This window comes from Pollicipes pollicipes, unplaced genomic scaffold (genome assembly GCF_011947565.3).
Source record: "Pollicipes pollicipes isolate AB1234 unplaced genomic scaffold, Ppol_2.1 Scaffold_7261;HRSCAF=8764_pilon_pilon_pilon, whole genome shotgun sequence".
Taxonomy (NCBI): domain Eukaryota; kingdom Metazoa; phylum Arthropoda; class Thecostraca; order Pollicipedomorpha; family Pollicipedidae; genus Pollicipes; species Pollicipes pollicipes.
Window position 1 is genome coordinate 32,283,484 of NW_023597054.1, and position 20,000 is coordinate 32,303,483.

The window sequence follows — 20,000 nt, forward strand, 5'->3', positions numbered from 1 at the left end:
GAGTGAGGAGAGAGAGCGAGAGGAGACGAGAGAGAGAGGAGAGAGCGGAGATGAGAGAGAGAGGGAGAGAGAGAGAGAGAGAGGGTGGAGAGAGAGGAGAGAGAGAGAGAGGAGAGAGGGAGAGAGAGGAGAGAGGAGAGAGAGAGAGAGATGTCCTAACAATTAAAGCTGCGGACATGGGCCACATTTCTTTGGTCACACTATTCAGGTTACCCCTGATCTGGGTGTCATGGTATGACAGTGCTCATGGAGCAGCACACGGTATGGCAGTGCTCATGGAGCAGCACACATGAGTCACACTTGTCTGGAATTGCGCTACGTTAGTGACCTGTTGACACGGTCCGCTGGGGGAGGGAAGCGGACATTGCTGATGTGCACATAAGGATAACACGTAAACAACTTCGCACCCCCCAGGCCACTTCATATATAGCCTCTTTTTACGAATTGGTGTCTTTTAGATTGCATAAATACCTATTTGGACCCGAGACCCTTGTCATACATATATCTAGAAGTAGACTTGACTAGAAGTAGAGGACAGCTCTCTCTGGCTGAGTTTGACAGCCTGGGGAGAGACTGGCAAATAGGGAGAGTGTCAGTGCAGTTCGCAATTCAGCCCAGACGGAATCATGTCAGGTCAATCTAGGTTAGGTCAGATCAGGTCAGGTCAGGTCAGGTCCTGTGTCATTTCCGTTCGAGCAGATCATCCCAGGTAGAATGGGATCAGTTCAGACTAGGCCAGATCAGGCCAGATCCAACTGTCTTACGTTGAACTCAGACTAGGTCAGATCAGTCAGATCCAGTTGTCTTACATTGATATCAGACTAGGACAGATCAGTCGGATCCAACTGTCTTATGTTGAGATCAGACTAGGTCAGATCAGCCATATCCAACTGCCCTACGTTGAGATCAGACTAGGTCAGATCAGGTCGGATCCAACTGTCCCACGTCGAGCTCACACTAGGTCAGATCAGGTCAGATCCAGCTGTCTCACGTTGAGTATCACGTTGAACTAGATCAGGTCGGGTCAAGCCTGGTCAGGTGCGGACCACACAGCCTGGTCAGGCTCGGACCATACAGCTCACCCCAGCTAGGTTAAGCCTGGTCAGGTCCGGACCACACTGCTCACCCTGCCTGGCATGGTGCGGCGGTTGGAGTACGCTGAGTTGACGCTCTGTCCACAGCCCATGCCGCAAGCCCTACACAGAGCCGCGCTACACCGACACGAACTCTGCAGAGATCCGCGCTACACCGACACGAACCCTGCAGAGATCCGCGCTACACCGACACGAGCCCTGCAGAGATCCGCGCTACACCGACACGAACTCTGCAGAGATCCGCGCTACACCGACGCGAGCCCTGCAGAGATCCGCGCTACACAGACACAAGCTCTGTGTGGGGTCCTTGCTGCCGACGCGCCACTCTGTTCAGATGTCCGTGCCGAGGCGCCACTCAGTCCGCCGCCATCCCGGCGGATCGCCGTGACCACCGCCGGCCGCAGAGCTGGACGTCGGCCGGACCGGCGCGCCGTCTGCTGCCCTGCGCTGCGTCGTGCCGTGCTGCCGCGCCGTGTCCCGGCCCTGCATGTGCCCGACCAGCATTGCTATGGCAATGTGGTAAACAGTGCGCGGCCGCCGATTGCACTGTGACGCCGGCTCTGTATCGAACCGCCGCGGACGGCCAGCCGGCGACGCACGAGGTCGACGACGACACACGCGGGGACAGCGACGACAAACTCAGGGGCAGTGGCGACACTCGCAGGGCAGCGGCGACACACGCGGGGACAGCGACGACAAACTCAGGGGCAGTGGCGACACTCGCAGGGCAGTGGCGACATACGAGGTCGACGGCGACATACGCGGAACAGCGACGACAAACTCAGGGGCAGTGGCGACACTCGCAGGGTAGTGTCGACACACGCGGGGGCAGCGGCGACATACGCGGGGTCAACAGCGACACTCGCCGCGGCGGCGTCGACACACACGGGGGCGGCGGCGACACACGCGGGGTCAACGGCAACACTCGCGGGGGCAGCCGGGAAAAACTCAGGGGCAGTGGCGACACTCGCTGGGGTAGCGACGACACTCGCGGGGGCAGCGGCAAAAAACTCAGGGGCAGTGGCGACACTCGCGGGAGCAGCGGCGACACACGTGAGGGCAGCGGCGACACACGCGGAGGCAAACGGTATGCGGCGGCGGCGGCCGGCGCAGGTAACATCAAGCCGTGGGTGGCAAGCGATGCAAAATAGCTTCACGAATGAAACAGAGCGCTTCTTAAAGCGTTGTGCGAAAATGTCCAAGTCTAAGGTCTAATATGCGGAGCAGACACTGCTCGATTGATTGTCATACGACAGAAACTTAATGTGTTATTGAGTATGAAGTCATTGTACGAGTCCTTTGATAACACAGCTTCTTAGCGTTCACTTCTCTAAGACGTGCCTTGGTTGGTTTAGCTGTTAGAATAGTTTAGAAAGATAGTTAAAGTTGTTATCTGCAGTGACAGCGGTCTCACTCGGAACGAGCAAAGGGGCGTCGTCGCCACCTTTCACCATGTGCGGAGTCGTGTCAGAATCCGTACTCTCGGTCGACTCTCCAGCGCTGAGACTTCTTGGTCCGAAGCAGGCTCAGCAGCTCAGCAGCTCAGCAGCTCAGCAGCTCAGCACTAGCAGCCAGCGCGGGCTCAGCAGGCGGCGCGAGGCGGCTCAGATTCAGCAGCAGATACCGTTTTGCTGGCAGCCAAGCCACGGCGCCCCTGGGGTTGTCTGGCCACCCTCCGCACTTCATGAGCCTCCCTAGTTACAGACGTAGTCCGGTTATATGACCCCAGGGTAAGCGTCCGGTGCCAGCACTGGTCCCTCAAGAAGGCAAATTCCTCTTGATGCACTCTGTAAGCAACTGGGCGTCAGGAGCTGAGCTGGAACTTGCTCTTGCATTTCGCGACGTCAGAAGCTCGTTTAATTTCGCGGTTGTTAAATTTGGCGTTGTTATGTCCTTCTCTTTTTTCTTTGATTTCGTTCTTATACTTCTGTATGGATCATATCAATCCCCCTTGATAACTTCTGGCACGTATTTTAGATCATGTACAGGGATCCCTCCGTTGGTCATTTTCGTGAACTCTGCATTCACGGTCTTGAAGTTGATATTAGTGGATATTTTCTTCGGTTCGCTCAGCCATTTGATGTAACTCAAGGTTTCCCCCATAGTTGGCAGTTGGTGGAACAGTGGAGCCAGGCGGTCTATACAAAATGCTTTGTGCGTAACCGCGTAAATTTCGACACGCTTCTCCAAGTAATTGCTCGACATAGACGCACCAGTGCCGGCAAAGCTGAACTAATAAGACCTTATAACCAACTTCAACAAGCATACAAACTGAAATTCAACACCACAATGATGCCTAAATAATAGGAACCTTGAAGTTATCGCAGTCTGCTGGAGCATTCTCATAATTCCACAGTTTCGCTGTTTACCAAAAATTATATTTTTAATGCAAAGTACACTTGCTAGCTGCTTTGGCAATTTCTCGCTGATGTTATTCGTCTTATTTATTTCATGCTTACTCCACCAGGTACCGGTAGTGTGGGAAAATACAAGATCGCGGGCTGCTGGCGGAATGCGTCACTGCGCAAAGTAGGTGGCGCTAGTATCGAATCCGATTTTCTGGGCTCACCAAAGAAAATGCGCTGTTGGCTCACGAATATTTACATCGGTGCGGTACGACATACCGGAAAATAGATTGTTTATCCATGTGCCAAGGAAAAACTTTGTCTCAGTTGATTCCAAGAGATCCCCCCTTCCACGCCACACCCCAATGTATAGTGGTAATTCACGTTCATAGCGAACGTTCCAAAACGTCTCCGTATCGAAAACAGGTACGACTATTGTGAGACTACAGTCGTTTGTAGCGTCCTGTCGCTCGCTGTGTGGGCCTGTTATATGCTGTCTGTACTCTATCTCATGATGTCACTGCATTGAAGAGTCTGCTGCTGTCTGCTAATGTCTTCCGCCTCCACTGTCTGCTGTCGAATGGCACATTCAGGCCGGCCCCGAATGGCAGCGACTCCGTTGTCCCTTAAAAACTGATTACCGAAAGCTAAGCGGGACCGTTGTGATAGCTTGTTAAGCTTCCTTTGCCTTGCATGTTGGGTTGCGCAAATCCGCAATACAAAGAGAGCGAATTACTTGACTTTTGGAGACTGAACAGGGACTTACGAACGTTCTTTAATCTTTTATCGCCGCGAAATTGGTCCCCAGCAAATTAGCGGGAGTGCAGGACTTTTCGACATGACAGGGACTGCAGTTCTGCTTTGCAATAACATTGCGTCCAGCTGTAGCGTTATGCCCAGCCGTGATGGAAAACATGTTGAAGCTTCATAAGACTAACTGCCCAAACTGTATACCACTGTCCTCTCGTGACAAGCAGTACGTCCATTGTTGTTTCGCGTCTCTGGCACTTCAAGCGCCTAAGCGGACATTGCCTTTTTCGAAGTTTACGCTCAGCACAGCGTAACCAGAGGGGGAGAATTGCTGCCCTGTGAGACCAGTGCAAGGTGAGGGGGTTGAAATTGATCAAACTGCGTGACGTAATCAACGGACGACTAGGTTATAGCCAAGCTGTTGGCACTAATACTTTCATGCTTCCACTCATCTGCCTTCCTTTCTTTCATGGAAAGAGCCCAGATAATCGTATAGCCTGTTGTTGTGGCCTGGCCAAGTCGCTTAAATGCCGGACCAAGCCTGCGAAAACCCAGTTGAGAAGTGCGCGGTTGACGCATGCATGACGTCGGATACGAGGTGCGGATGATCAGCTGTCTCGCACAGGTGGTGCCGGGTGGTGGTAACATGGTCATGGTTTCTTTTGTGCACTGGAGCATTAAAAGCATCACGCTACTGAGACTTCCGTCTCTGGAGGGTCGACCCAGGCTAGAGCGCAAACACGGCTGGGCGGAGGTAGGCTAGAGCGCAAACACGGCAGAGCGGAGGTAGGCTAGAGCGCAAACACGGCAGAGCGGAGCTAGGCTAGAGCGCAAACACGACAGAGCGGAGGTAGGCTAGAGCGCAAACACGACAGAGCGGAGGTAGGCTAGAGCGCAAACATGGCAGAGCGGAGCTAGGCTAGAGCGCAAACACGACAGAGCGGAGGTAGGCTAGAGCGCAAACACGACAGAGCGGAGGTAGGCTAGAGCGCAAACATGGCAGAGCGGAGGTAGGCTAGAGCGCAAACACGGCAGAGCGGAGCTAGGCTAGAGCGCAAACACGACAGAGCGGAGGTAGGCTAGAGCGCAAACATGGCAGAGTGGAGCTAGGGTATAGAGCGCAAACATGGCAGAGTGGAGGTAGGCTAGAGCGCAAACATGGCAGAGCGGAGCTAGGGTAGAGCGCAAGCACGGCAGGGCGGAGGTAGGCTAGAGCGCAAACATGGCAGAGCGGAGCTAGGGTAGAGCGCAAGCACGGCAGGGCGGAGGTAGGCTAGAGCGCAAACATGGCAGAGCGGAGCTAGGGTAGAGCGCAAACATGGCAGAGTGGAGCTAGGCTAGAGCGCAAACATGGCAGAGTGGAGCTAGGCTAGAGCGCAAACACGACAGAGCGGAGGTAGGCTAGAGCGCAAACATGGCAGAGTGGAGCTAGGGTAGAGCGCAAACACGGCAGGGCGGAGGCCCGAGCCTTCGGCTGCCTCATTATCGTCAGCTGTAGAAAACGTCTGTGGCACAGTGGCCCGGGGTAATACGTCAAGGCATTAGGCTTACCATGCAGTTAGCTAATCACATCGATGATGAAGCAGAGCCGATGAGACAGAACTGATGTCCGCCGGCAAGCTCCATTCTATGCTTGTGCTGTGTACGGCTCATCGAAGCATTTCAGCCTGGTCGCCTGTGTTTTGGGCTGCCCTTGGCACAGGACCGTATATCGAGCGATAGGACGTGATAGCCTGAATGGCCGAAACGTGCGTAATGTTCGTGCACTATTCGCCATGTCCGATATTTGTGGCGTGCAACGCGGTTACCTTTACTGTATACCACCGTGCCGCGATTAGCGGCCTATATGTCGTGCACGCACCGGCGAGGTGACGTGCGGGCCGGTGCGGATTGGCCTACATCGGGTCTTAGGGTGTGGGACGTTTTGTATTTCACATGCATCGTGTCTTTCGCCTGAATAACGTTGTTCTTCTAGCACCTCCAGGTATAGTCACGGCCCATTATTGTCGTCAGGGAAATATCCAATTCAAAATTAGGACCCATTGACGGGAACCATGGGAACCACCCTCCCCGGAGGCAGTTTTATGTGTTTTGATGCAAAGAGGCTCTAGGTATGACACGAAGAGGCTTTCAATGACTTGTTTTCAAGTTTGACTCCGAAATTGAGGGAACATGCGATTACCAAATATATGTCTCCACAGCCTTTACGTACTTGGTACGACGCAGTTTAGCAAAATAAGATGAAAATAAAACACGAGATAACCAGAGCCATAAAAATATAATGGCGTAAGAAAATAATGTCTGACAAAGACAAACTTACTAATCTTAACCAGTGTTTGCGGTGCGAGTCGGGAAAAGTGTTTGCACTACAGGATACTTGTCTCATTTTCTATCGCATGTTTTTCGGGGGGAAAATAATTCGGTTGTGTAAGCTGCCCCTGCATGTTCTCATAATTTACAGACAAATGCCAGCAAACTCACACCGGTGGTACGTATCCGCATCCAAACTGCCATTCCCGAGTCCTGCAACAAGTGTTAACCGTACACTTATAGCTTCGTGACGATGCTGGCGATCGATGCAACTTCGCTGCCGCAACACCGCTGCGTCCTTTTACCACCCGAAATTTCCGTAGGCTTGCTAATCGGCACGCCTCCCTATTCCAAGACTTCAGCATGTCTGCGCTGTCTGTTAGCATTAAGCGCCTCCTCTGAGATACAGTCGGTGCCATTGAATACTATCCCGTGTAGAGCAAATGTACCACATTAGAAGTAGGTACTCCTTTCACCTGAACCTTAAGTGGCCGCGCGCTTGGAAAGAGTGCACCTCTGACAACTCCACGCCCGTGGCGTCACGAAGAGCGCCATCTACGTAGCAACTCAGTATGGAGCAGCGCCATCTGTGGCGGCCCCTGTCTGGTCGGATGGCCGCCGGCTGCGGGGATGGGAGGCGGGCGGTGACAGTGAAGACTCGGGTTGCGCAGCGAGCGGCGAGCAAACACTAAACAGGTGGTGTCAGCTTCCGGGCCCTTCCAACAACCCTTAGATCCGTTTGCTTTATACTGTTGTTCGCACACCGGTTATTAGAGATTGCATATTCTGCAGCACATTTTTTCCATTGTAACTCTCTACCACCCATTGGGTAACGTTTAAATAGAGGAAATGCAATGACCACCGATTGCTAATTGCATCTGACACCAACGTTTTGGTATCATTTCACCTCTGGCGGCCATTATGTAAGTCAAGAATCGGAATAAGCCCTGGCATTGACGCAAGCACCGGCGCATCATTCACAGGCAATCACTGCGGTGCAATCACATGCAATCGCATGCGCTCACCGCGTGTAAAGTGGAACCGTGTAATAATTGCGGTGCTTCTAGTTAAGACCCTGTTTGGCCTGCTGAATGCACTGCCGTCTCTACAAACCTTGAACATCTGGCCAGCGCACGTTCAGGACAACTGTGAATTCAGCACCACGTTCAGCTGCGCTTTCTTACACCAAATAGTGCAAAAAATAGATATGCTTCTTCAGTACTTGCAGATAACCTCATCACAATGCGTCACGCTGCCAATGTATTCCTATTTGGCTCACATAAGTCATACAAGGCCTGACAAAGAATAAAGCGGACTAATCGCCATTATAACTTTGCTGGAAGCGGACCTATTGGCAGGGCAGGGCGGGGCCATCACAGCCAGGCCGCACCCTGGCTGTGATGGTGATATTCGTCGCTCTGAACAGTCATAAGTTTGACTTTCAGAGGTTTTACGAAGGGTAGGGTAAAAACGACAAGTGGTTGATGCTTGCTCCTCTGCACGAAGAGCCAGTGTCGGTGGTGTCGTTAAAACATCGGCTCCAGCCGTCTTAGCTCCAGCTCCAGCTCCACATTGCGTCCTGTCTTAATAATGCAGAGCGAGTCGTAATCCTGATTGCTCTTTTTAGTTTTTGATGCTTGCAACAGTTGGCAGTCGTCCTGCGTAAGGACAAGTTAACTACTATATATATATATATATATATATATATATATATATATATATATATATATATATATGCGCATTTGTTTCTAGAACTTTGTGGTATATTTCCAGCGGCATGGACTTTGCGCAACTCATCCTATCCGACATATAAGCAGAATGTTTCCTGCGAAATGTCAAAGCATGTCTGGTTGTGGCGCACACCGTGACCGACAACAGTATCGGACCGGCGTAAATTTATGTCGTAGATCGTTACGAAGGTTGAGCCCGTCATCTGTACGAATTTCACCGAAATCCGTGCAACAGTCTATGCTTTACATCTGGCTAACGAAGTGCACACAGACGAGCAGCCGTGCAATCGACAGGGAGTAATTTAGACCGCGTGTTCGGTGTCGCTTACATGCTGTTATTGGCCACTTCCAGACGTGAGACTGCAACTCTGGAATCCGGCGTCGGGCTGTCAGCTGACCTGCGCTCCAATGGCTTTAGACCGAAAGGTAGTTTAGGGGCTCCCATAATGTGTGGCATCACGTTGACGCCGGTAGTGCTACCTTCCGTGACGTCACGATGACGCCAGTAGTGCCGCTTTTCGTGACGTCACAGTTTGCACCGGTAGTGCCGCCTCCCGTGACGTCACGTTGACACCGGTAGTGCCGCCTTTCGTGACGTCACGTTTTCGTCGGTAGTATCGCCTCCTGTGGACGTCACGCTAGCGCTGGTAGTGCTAACGTAGTGCTCACGCTTGCTGGCTCGTCTTTATTTGGACCGACACATCACCCGGGGACTTCTGGGCATGTGGTTGCCATGATGCGTGAAGTGGCTTTGACCATCACAATTTCGAAATATTTGCGCTTGAGCAGATTTCCGCGTGAAAACTTGCGAATGCGAGTCTTTTGGACAGATTCCTGTCGCAAGTAGCTTGTGGCGCTTTCGTTTTCTTCTTGCATTATATCTTAGCGTTCTTCAGAATATATAGCTTACGTGCGGTCTGGCCATGCCGAGGCTGTGGACCAGCATGCGTTTAGGATAATGCACTTATCGGATTGGGTAAACCTATCGGTGGGCTGGTGACGGGTGGGCATAACTGATTAAGCATGGATAGCGGGTGTGTGGGGGTACAATCCCATGAATATCGGGTGGATTGGGTAAGGGAAATGTTGCACGTAAAAACTTCAAAATGATACCCGCTCATTTTTTCAGCGGCAGCCAGGATCAACTGACGTCGGGCAATCAAACTCTGTTTTGGTGCTCTGACTCTTTCCGGCATGACATATGCGTCATATGTGTCCTCTTGCTTGTAAGAGGACACGTATGGAAAGCTTGTACGAGCACACGATACATATGACAAGCTTGTACAAGCACACGACACACAATTAATCTTGGCATGCCAATCGGGTGCAGCTCCACCAAACAAATCCTTTTTGTGCTGTCTTCATATTTATGTATGGCCCTGGCGACAGCGTCGCCAGTATGTCGTTTGGCGTAGGAGGCCGAGGCGGTGGCTGAACCATGGCATTTCTTAATCGATTTGACAACAAAAGTAGGTAGAGCCCACATGTAGAATTTCGTACCAAATCAAATAGTTCTTGGCATATCGTAAGGTACTCACACGTCAGCAGCCAATGCGTGGTAAGGCATTCGCACGTTAGCAGCCGATGCGTCGTAGGGTACTCACACGTCTGCAGCTGATGCGTCGTAAAGAACTCACACGTCAGCAGCCGATGCGTCGTAAGGTACTCACACGTCAGCAGCCGATGCGTCGTAAATTACTCACACGTCAGCAGCCGATACGTCGTAAGGTGCTCACATGTCAGCAGCCGATGTGTCGTACCACCCGGCTTGGTCAGCACTCATAGCGAACCACCGGCAGAACAACCAACCATCCAGAAAAACAAGACACACTTCAACGATTGTGATCAGCGTGCTCGCCAATGCTAGCAGATAATCATATCTTGTTTACTTCGCTGTTTGAATGTGCTGCTGAATGTGTTGCCATCTTGGTGAACATACACCCACCGGCGTCGCCCGCTGCTGTTGGCGAGAGTTCACCATCCCTCTACCCGACCCGATGTTGTTGGCACGTATGATAAACGGCTGCATCTCCATGTCATTCTCGGACACGAGCGAACGCGACTTCTGAATGGGTCTCACTGATCTAGAGCTAAGGCACGCGCCAGCTGATCAGCTGCTGCCGGTCAACACGGCACGCCCCGGAAAAAGCCGACTGACTGGCAGGAATAATAGACACGGGATCCCTTGTGGAGGCTTCAGAGCCCCCTCCCCCCCCCCCCATCACCCTTTTTCCGGAATATTTTCTGAGCGGATTTGAGAACAGCATTGGCGTTTTGGCTATCTGAGGTTAGATAATCTTACACATGTGAGAGTTTGATGGTCACGTGTAAATTTATAAATGGCTTACAATTCATGTTTTTTGTCGAGGTGATATGTTGTCGGTGACAAACGATTGTTCGCAATACTCGGTAGAAAACTGATAAATGCATAAATGCTTATTTCTCACAGAGCATGCCTTAACTTTATTACTCTGAGGTACACCACTAGCGCTATGACCTTTTTTCAGAGTGAGATCACCCGAGGCCAAGCTGGGTCAAGCATTGACTTTGTGGCCAGATTTGATCTGTTGCGGCCGTACGATTTTGAGTCTGACAGCACATATTTTATAACTTTGGAAGACCTTTTCAATCAGTATTTTCGTCATCGCCGTGGTATGTAAAGTTCATGATACAGACGGACGGGTTAATGCAGCAATAACCGTCACCCTTTGAGCGGATATACGACATGACATCCCACACCTCTCATTATCCACAAGTGTCCATCTAACATAGAGCTCCCAAGAGCTATACAACGCTGGCTTCCGTATTGTCCTAACATGTTTAGGGCTCCAGATAACGGGGGTCTATGCAGTGTTATGACCGTCGTGACCGCCGCGGGTGTCGTGGTTGCCGTGATGCACCCATCATTGTATTCCCAACTCAGATTAAACAAAGAGCTCTGGTCAGCGCCAGCATAAACAGCTGACGCCAGTGGCGGTGTGCGCCGCTGGCGGTCGGCCGGCCTCGAGGTACGACACGCCGTCCAGACCCCGCAGGCCGGCCGGCCTCGAGGTACGACACGCCGTCCAGACCCCGCAACTGCGCGGCGGCCGGCAGCGTGACAGGGGCGACCCCAGCCGCCGGGTGGGGGCCAGCGGCGCACACCACCGCCGGTGCGGCCACGTGACGCGCCTTCGTCGGCATCGACACGGCGCTCCGTCCGTCGGTGGGGATGCGGCGTCGCTCCGCCGCCGCCGCCGCCGCCACCGCCGGCTCGACAGCCGGTTCTGTCCGGTTCGGGTGGCGCCACCGGGCTTGCTCGGCCGGGATCGACCCCGCGCGCCACGGACAGTGGCCAAGCGTCGACCGACGAGGACGGACAGTGTCACGATGTTCGCTGCCGGAGTGAGGGCGGCCGCGCGGCGGCCGGCGCGGCGCGCCGCCTACCTGTACCGGCGCATGAGCGCCGCCGCCGGCACCGCCGACCGCTTCATTCCCAAGAATCCCGACTTCCAGGCGAAGCACATCGGGCCACGTGACGCCGATCAGCAGGAGATGCTCCACCTGCTCGGCTACCAGGTGGGAGCCGGCAGATGCGGACGAGGAGGTCAGCGCGGGGGACGGGTGGGCTGGGGGTGCTGGGGACGCCCGTGGCTTACTCGCAGCGACAGGGTAACTGCCAGACCATTGTTACCGACCAGGCCTCGCTGGTCACCCTGTGGCGGCCAGGGGCTGACAAAATGCGTGACAGCGACTGCTATGTTGTGCGTCGTCGTTTAATAGCAAAACAGCGATTGCTCGGGCACCTGATTTCTTGCTTACGACCATAGCCAGACGCTACCGCGAGCTTCACGTCACACCGCGGAGCGCTAGCCCGCAATGGCGCAGCGCGGGAAGTCGTCGAACTGGGGCTATATTTACACCTGACGCAGTTCTTCGAACAGCGAAACGTCATTCGTTAAGCAAAGAAACTAAACAAGAACGGACCAAAAAAATATGCCGGCGCGTCGCGTGGCATTTGCAGACCGATCAGTCTTCTACGTACAACGCACATGGAGATGTCTGTTTCGCATGTTTTGCCAAAAGATGGCGCACGGGCCGAATATAGCGCCGGCTCACAGCAACTGTTTGCGTGGCGTGCATGCTCTGGGTCATTCAGGTCACGACTTCTACTGGCGTCTGAAGGGAGAGTATCGACAGCAGGGTTGCACTTTGCAGGTTGTCCGACTGATTCATGTGTCGGGTTCAGTATAAGGCTTATGTACGTATTTGCATTATCAATCGATATACATTTACATGTCTGCGCCTAGTGCTCTTGCGCCTCAAAAGTAGACGGCGGTCCATTTTGTCCGGCCTGAAGCCACCTTTGCGGCCAGTTCGATTCGCTGCCCGGCACACTGACCACATGACTGACCACGCGGGATGCTAACCACATGATGAATTGCAGACTCTGGACGAAATGATTGACAACACGGTTCCCAGAAACATCAAGCTCAAGGAGCCACTAAAAATTGAGGAACCTCAAAGTAAGAGGGCCGTCAGCATCCATCAGCACACAAAACACTCAGATACGCACAGCATATATGTTAACTCATCAGCATGCGTCTCGTTGTCAGGTCATGACTGGCTGCCATTCTTTTCCCCTCGCGAGTGTCACTGCCATTATTTAGAGTTTCTTAACTTGGATTTTTGACTTTGTCCTCGACGTGGAAATAGTCTACGAAATGCTGAGTGGCAAGTGATACACTTGATACATGGCACACAGGATGCCAGCGGCACAAAGGCTGCGTCGCACATCTGAAACAGGCAACTGATGCGACATGAGTAACCGGTGACGGGTGATGCATTGAAGCGTTCGGCCTGAGTGTATTGCGCAAACCCTCGCGGCTGCTCTCAGGTGAGCATGAGCTTCTGGAGAGGATCCAGCACATCGCGCAGCGGAACCAAATCTGGCGCTCCTACATCGGCATGGGCTACTACAACTGCCGCGTGCCGCACACCATCTCCAGGAACATGTTCGAGAACCCCGGCTGGTGAGTCGCTGGGCTCGGTCTCATCCAGAGCGACGGCTCGCAATAACACTGGCCGTGACACTGACAGCGGTGACGCGCTGTTAGATATCCCGAGATGTGGGGCATGTCCAGCACCGCAAAACACTCGTCGAGATGCGTTCTACTCCACGACCTGCCAGGCCCAAATCGTTTGTTTTGGCCTGGCAAGTGGGTTGTTTCTTTGGAACAGTCGATGGGCAGCGCTAAATCACGTGGCTCTTCCTTCATCCACCATGCCCCTGCCAGATCCTATGGACCGAAGTTAAGCTGCCAAAGGTGGATAGGGGGCACAGGGTAGGTGACAACGTCAGGGTAAGTTTGTCGTCTACGCTCTACTGGGAATGACGGTGGACGATCGTATGCTCCAACACGGCTCACATTTCAAAATTTCGTGTCCTGGCACGGGAGCAAGTTCTGTTCGACTTTATAGGCAGGCGGGGCTTTGAGATCCTGGTTTTTCGGCATTATGAGCTCAAAGTTTTATACTGGCAGCTATCGACCTTCAAAAAGCAAGGAGGTCCTTTTATAACGACGTTACCAAGCAAATATTGGCTATATTGGCAACGCTGTGAGTGTTGTTAATGTAACATTGTCGATGGGTGATGCCAATGTTTCCCTGGTAACGTCGTTTTATCGTACTCTCTTTGTCTATTGAAGGTCAATGGCGGTCATCATGAGAACTCTGTTGAATTTTCACACAAAAAGGAGACCCTCTGTCCGTGGGGCTGTTGGGCGTTGGCGCGAGTGCGGGTGCGCGCGTGCGAGTGCGCGTGCGTGTGTTTCCTCCGCGTGCCCAGTGTCAGGGCTCGCTGGGGTGTGGGTTCTGAGCCCGCCGTCGGTGTCCAGGACGACCCAGTACACGCCGTACCAGCCGGAGGTGGCGCAGGGGCGGCTGGAGTCGCTGCTCAACTACCAGACGATGGTGAGCGACCTGACCGGCCTCAGCACGGCTAATGCCTCCCTGCTGGACGAGGGCACCGCCGCCGCCGAGGCCATCGCCATGTGCTACAGGTCCGTCATCTGTTTAAGCGGAATCCGTCAGCTGTGGTCCGTCAGGTGTTACTACAGGTCCGTCATCTGCTTAAACGGGGCCGTCAGCTGCGGTCCGTCAGGTGTTAGTACAGGCTCGTCAGGTGTTACTACAGGTCCGTCATCTATTTAAACGGGGCCGTCAGCTGTGGTCCGTCAGGTGTTAGTACAGGCTCGTCAGGTGTTACTACAGGTCCGTCATCTGTTTAAACGGGGCCGCCAGCTGTGGTCCGTCAGGTGTTAGTACAGGTTCGTCAGGTGTTACGACAGGTCCGTCAGCTGTTACTAAAGGTCCGTCATCTGTTTGAACGGGGCCGTCAGTTGTGGTTCGTCAGGTGTTAGTACAGGTTCGTCAGGTGTTACGACATGTCCGTCAGCTGTTACTAAAGGTCCGTTAGCTGTCAATACAGGTCCGTCAGCTGTTACGACTGGCGCGGAGCGGGATGAGGGCAGTATGTTCGCCGCGGCTCCGGTCATAACGACCGACTTCGACTGTATCTGATCGGGGTGGCTTGGCATGCTCCGCCCATGCCATGGTGTTCGGACTGTGTAGCCGGCTGACAGTCCCAGTCTGCACTGTTTCCAGCAGTCAGATGGCTTCAGACTGTAGTGAGCCTTAGGAGTGATGCGGAGCCGGGGCAGTTAGTTCCAAGCAGCTGTTGGGCAAGCAGCTGTTGGGCAAGAGTGTTTGGCATGCGTGGCCAGTTCCTGTCCTGCCGTTGATCGGAGCCGTCAAGTCCCGAAGTCGTCCCGGGGTGTTGACCGTGCCCCCCCCCCCTTCTGCCCCCCTCACCCCCTGCTCCTCGTCGCAGGGTGAACAAGCGGCGCCGTGTGATCGTCTCGGACCGGCTGCACCCGCAGACGATCGCCGTGGTGAAGACGCGCTGCCAGCCGCTGGGCCTGCACATCGAGGTCGGCGACCTGGCCACGGCCGAGCTGGGCACCCGGGACGTAACCGGCGTGCTGTTCCAGTACCCGGACACGGAGGGCTCCATCCTCGACCACTCGGAGCTGGTGCAGCGCGCCCACGACAACGGGGTACGTGGGCAGGCTGAAGGGGTACCGGCGGGCGGGAGACGGCGCAACAGTCGGCAGCTGTTGACGGCTGCTGCCGTGCACCCACAGCTGCAGTCACGGCAGTGACAGGTGGAATGTGGCAGACTGCTATTTCTGGGCGCATCATCACAAGCACCGGGCTCCATCACCAACATGCTCATTCTCTCAACGGCCCTGCTCCCTGCGCCACCGGCTCTCTCCACAGGCGTTGCTCAATGACCTTCTATCCCCCATATCCTCGGGCCGCTTGTCTGCTGACGCCATGACCCTCTGACTCCCTCCATATCCCACAGGCGTTGATCTGCCGTGCCACTGACTCTCTCTCACTCTATATCCACAGGCGTTGGTCTGCTCTGTCAATGACCTTCTCTCCCTCCATATCCTCGGACGCTTGTCTGCTGCGCCACTGACCCTCTCTCCCTCCATATCCACAGACGCTGGTCTGCTGCGCCACTGACCATCTCTCCCTCCATATCCACAGACGCTGGTCTGCTGTGTCACTGACCCTCTCTCCCTCCATATCCACAGGCGCTGGTCTGTTGTGCCACTGACTCCCTCTCCCTTCATATCCACAGACGCTGGTCTGCTGCGCCACGGACCTGATGGCGCTGGCCATCCTGAAGCCGCCAGGAGAGATGGGCGTGGACATAGCGCTGGGCACGAGCCAGCGGCTGGGCGTGCCGCCGGGCTACGGCGGCCCGCATGCCGGCTTCTTCGCCTGCCAGTCTCACCTGGTGCGCAACATGCCCGGCCGGATGATCGGGGTCACCAGGTCAGCGGGGGCTGCTCGGCGGCGAGGTCGGGACACCGTAGATCCAGGTGGGTAGGCAGGGTCACTAGGGCAGTAGGGCCTCCCAATTGGTTGCCATCGGGTCGTGGTGTCAGTCTTCTCCATGTCGCATAGATAATGAAAGGCGCCAGGTTAGCTAAACCAAGTGCGATTTCATAAGGATCGGGATGAATGGGTCAGTGAAGTTTCCCACGGCGTGAAGACTGACGTCACTAACGGTGCGATGAAGAGGGATTCTGCTTAGTCTTGCTTTTCAAGCCGCCTGAGTGCCTGACGACCCGAATGATAATAAACAGCTCACTCTAGTCCAGCGTCTGGTCCCTATATCGGGGCGCCTGTCTCTGAGGAGTGGCCACTCGGGGGACGAGCGATCCGAAATCGCCAGCGCGACAGTGACGTACAGCCTCTTCACGAACGGACTTTGCCCGCTGTCGTATTCGCAGGAATTCACCCGTTGAAATAATCAGTGTCGCGTACTTACGCTTTATGGGTTTTTGCAAAATGTGGTCGGGAAACGCCGAACGCTGCTTGATAGTAACTGCCGTGGGTCGCTGTGGACCTTATTCACAAAATTAAATTCGACTGCTCCAAGGGCCTTTTTGGTCTCAGGTCAGGACAGCAGGACGGACTCGTGAGTTCCTCTGGTCCCAGATCAGGAAATCAGGACGGACTAGCCTGTACGCCCTTGCCTTCCGCTCAGGGACGCGAAAGACATCGCGTATTGCCCGATGGGGACCTGACTCTGAACCTCCCCCCCTGGACGCGCAGATGGTTAGGTGAACCGCCACTGCGTAGTGACCCGACACGGCCCTCATGCTGACCGGTGCCCCTGGTAGGGACGCGGAGGGCAAGGTAGCCTACCGGCTGGCGTTGCAGACCCGCGAGCAGCACATCAAGCGCGACAAGGCCACCAGCAACATCTGCACGGCGCAGGCGCTGCTGGCGAACATGTCGGCCATGTACGCCGTCTATCACGGACCGAAGGTGGGCGGCTGCGCCGGTGCACTGGCGCTGGGTTCACAGCCATTCTGGCACAGTCGGGCTTACGGAGCGTTTCGCTGACGCGTCAATGCCGGCTTCAGTGAAGCTGACGAAAATGTGGTTCTGTCGTCGGCTGCTGTAGGCTGTGATTAAGGGTGATAAGCTCAAGCTGGGCATTGCTTACGCGCTTGCGTACGAATAGGTGTACCAGTTGTGTCAAACATCTAACCTGGTATTGTTTGCAGGGTATCGAGAAGATCTCCAAGAAAATCCATAACGCCACACTCCTCCTGGCAAAAGGACTTCGTGATGGGGGTCACGACATCCTGAACCCACTGTTTTACGACACGCTCAAGATCAAGCCCAAGGTGTCGCAGCAGGAGATCCGGCTGCGAGCCATGCAGAAAGAGATCAACCTGCGCTACTACAACGACGGATGCGTGAGTCGAGGGCAAACAGCCACGCCGTCTCGAATAGTTGATGTGGGTGGCCATCTCCGTAGACCTTGTGAGTTCACCCGAGTCATAGCACCGTGGTTGAACGACACGTATCGGGGTCTTGGTTTCGGACTGGGCGGCCAGTCCAAGTCCCTTGTTCTCACACAATATCTTTTCACTGATGCTAAACTCGAAGCGACCAATGCACAGTTCACTGCGATGCCGGTCCGCCTTGCTCTTTCCATCGCGGTTGGCAGCACTCCTTCGCAACGTGGCGGGTGCCGAGGAGCGACCGCTGGGTAATTCTCCTGAACGTGCCGCTCAGGCTCACTGGCTGAAGCCCTGAACGGGCCGCTCAGGCTCACCGACTAAGCCCCTGAACGCGCCGCTCATGCTCACCGGCAGAGCCCCTGAACGCGCCGCTCATGCTCACCGGTGGAGCCCCTGAACGCGCCGCTCATGCTCGCCGGCTGAGCTCGGGTTGTACAGGTGTGAGGATGACTGGGCGCATGCGCAGACGTTGCTGCCGGCCGGCTCGGCGCCACATGTGCACGAGCGTGCCATCCAGTTGTGACCGGGCCGCCTGTGCCATGAGTCCTGCCTTACACTGTCCCGAGCGACCAGCCACCGGATAATTTAAGGCGCGACAGTGTCTGCACATGCAACGGCCCTAGATGAAGGCAACTCTTCAGTTCGAACTGAGTCGTGCTTTTGACGAGCTCCCATATTGTGATCGATTCCAGGTGCAATCAATTTGAATTGACAGGCTCGAGTCCATCCGTATTGCTCGTATGCCTACCTAAGCATGTATCTATTGCAACAGACGTACTGTGGGGTGGGAGCTGTCGCTTGACCATAATTTGGTGGGTGGGCGACATTAGCAGTCCCTTATCAGCCCTCGCGACCTGCGCCGCCTGTCAGGTGGGACTGTCACTGGACGAGACGGTGGAGGCACACGACATCGACGACCTGTTGTGGGTGTTCGAGTCCTCCAAGACGGCCGACGACGTCGCGTCGCTGGTGGACCAGGAGCACATCGAGGGCAGCATTCTGGACTCCCCGTTCCGGCGTACCTCCACCTACCTCCAGCATCCGGTGTTCAGCGCACACCAGTCGGAGACGCAGATCGTGCGCTATATGAAATTCCTGGAGAACAAGGACGTCTCGCTGGTGCACTCCATGATCCCGCTGGTGAGCTCATGCCACCGGTTCACGTCAGCTGCGAGGTTAGAGGAGCGGTAACATCCTAAAATGGACCCTGAGATGCAAGAACTAAGAGCAGCCACGTCGAACCCCGCGCAGTTTTGAGAGGTTCCGATCCCTCGCTCAGGCTCACCATCTGTCCACTGATGTCACCTGCGGCTTTGCTGATGGAGCAAACTGTTTGCTGATGTCGGTCACGCGTGATCTCTCGGTGACGGTGGGCAGGGCTCGTGCACAATGAAGCTGAACAGCACGACGGAGATGCAGCCGTGCAGCTTCCCACACTTCACCGAGCTGCACCCATTCTGCCCGCAAGAGCAGGCGCAGGGCTACAAGGAGCTGTTCGACGAGCTCGAGCATGATCTCTGCGAGATCACAGGCTACGACAAGATCTCATTCCAGCCCAACAGGTGAGATTGGCGGGTCCTCACCAGGGGTGCTCAGGGGCAGTATGGTCATGGGTCAGGTGGCTGATCAGGGTGCGTCCAGGCGTGATAGGAAAGAGGCGGTCCGTGTACGTGACGTAAAGCGTGTTTGGCAGCTAGGGGGTACAACATTAAACTGGAAATAGTTTACATTAAGCTGTTGAAACTACAAAAATAATTGCAAATGCTTTTCACTTTTATTTTCAAGGACCCTACCCATGAATGGAACGTGGAATGCATGGATCTGTTACAGGGGAGGGCGGACACATTCCGAGTCAACTTTTCTGGAAGGGGGACTGTCCTCCCAACTGTATGAAAACTGCAGCGTAGTTTTTCACATAGAAAAGATGGCTCGTGCAAGCGAATGACAAACTTGTTCTGTCTCCTGCCGTAGATGTTTCCGTTATTACGCTTGCACTAAGCATTCGGTTGAAAACGTCACTTAAAGCGCTTGGTCATCAGCAAAAATCCTCAAGCAGTAAAAATCGCTTATCTAGATTCACGTTCGAAGCCGTTCATTACCGCTTGACGTATTTAATTCAGTTCGGAGCCTGCATCAACTTCGGAATAAACCAAACTGGCCTTGGATGTGAGTGGAATCGATTCCCATGACAAGTTGTTGCGGCTTTTAATCGGAGTTCAGCCAGCCAGTTCATGCATTGGTGAGTCGGTTCAGGTCGCAGTGTAAGCAGTCTGATGCATTCATAGCCCGACAAGCTAGATGCGCGTCAGCCGGATCGCAGCCATACATAGCCGTAGCGAGATAAACGCAGATGCCTCATCTAGCCTTTGAGAGGTCTATAGGACGGGTATCTCCTAA

General features: G+C 54.4%; 2 protein-coding genes across 2 annotated transcripts in view; one reads left to right on the forward strand and one right to left on the reverse strand.

The window, feature by feature from the left end:
• LOC119113212 (uncharacterized) overlaps positions 1–1,530 on the reverse strand; it is a gene marked incomplete in the record, with an annotated part of 11,965 nt that extends 10,435 nt beyond the window's left edge. Inside the window, 1 exon segment of the mRNA XM_037237568.1 lies at positions 1,127–1,530. Coding sequence (XP_037093463.1) covers positions 1,127–1,186 — 60 coding nt within the window.
• A 10,040-nt stretch (positions 1,531–11,570) lies between these two features.
• LOC119112217 (glycine dehydrogenase (decarboxylating), mitochondrial) overlaps positions 11,571–20,000 on the forward strand; it is an 18,090-nt gene continuing 9,660 nt past the window's right edge. The window contains exons 1-10 of the mRNA XM_037236314.1: positions 11,571–11,787; positions 12,656–12,734; positions 13,106–13,241; positions 14,106–14,270; positions 15,101–15,326; positions 15,920–16,116; positions 16,971–17,118; positions 17,361–17,555; positions 18,474–18,743; positions 18,981–19,165. Coding sequence (XP_037092209.1) covers positions 11,599–11,787; positions 12,656–12,734; positions 13,106–13,241; positions 14,106–14,270; positions 15,101–15,326; positions 15,920–16,116; positions 16,971–17,118; positions 17,361–17,555; positions 18,474–18,743; positions 18,981–19,165 — 1,790 coding nt within the window. The 5' untranslated portion in view covers positions 11,571–11,598. The remainder of the gene's footprint in view (positions 11,788–12,655; positions 12,735–13,105; positions 13,242–14,105; positions 14,271–15,100; positions 15,327–15,919; positions 16,117–16,970; positions 17,119–17,360; positions 17,556–18,473; positions 18,744–18,980; positions 19,166–20,000) is intronic.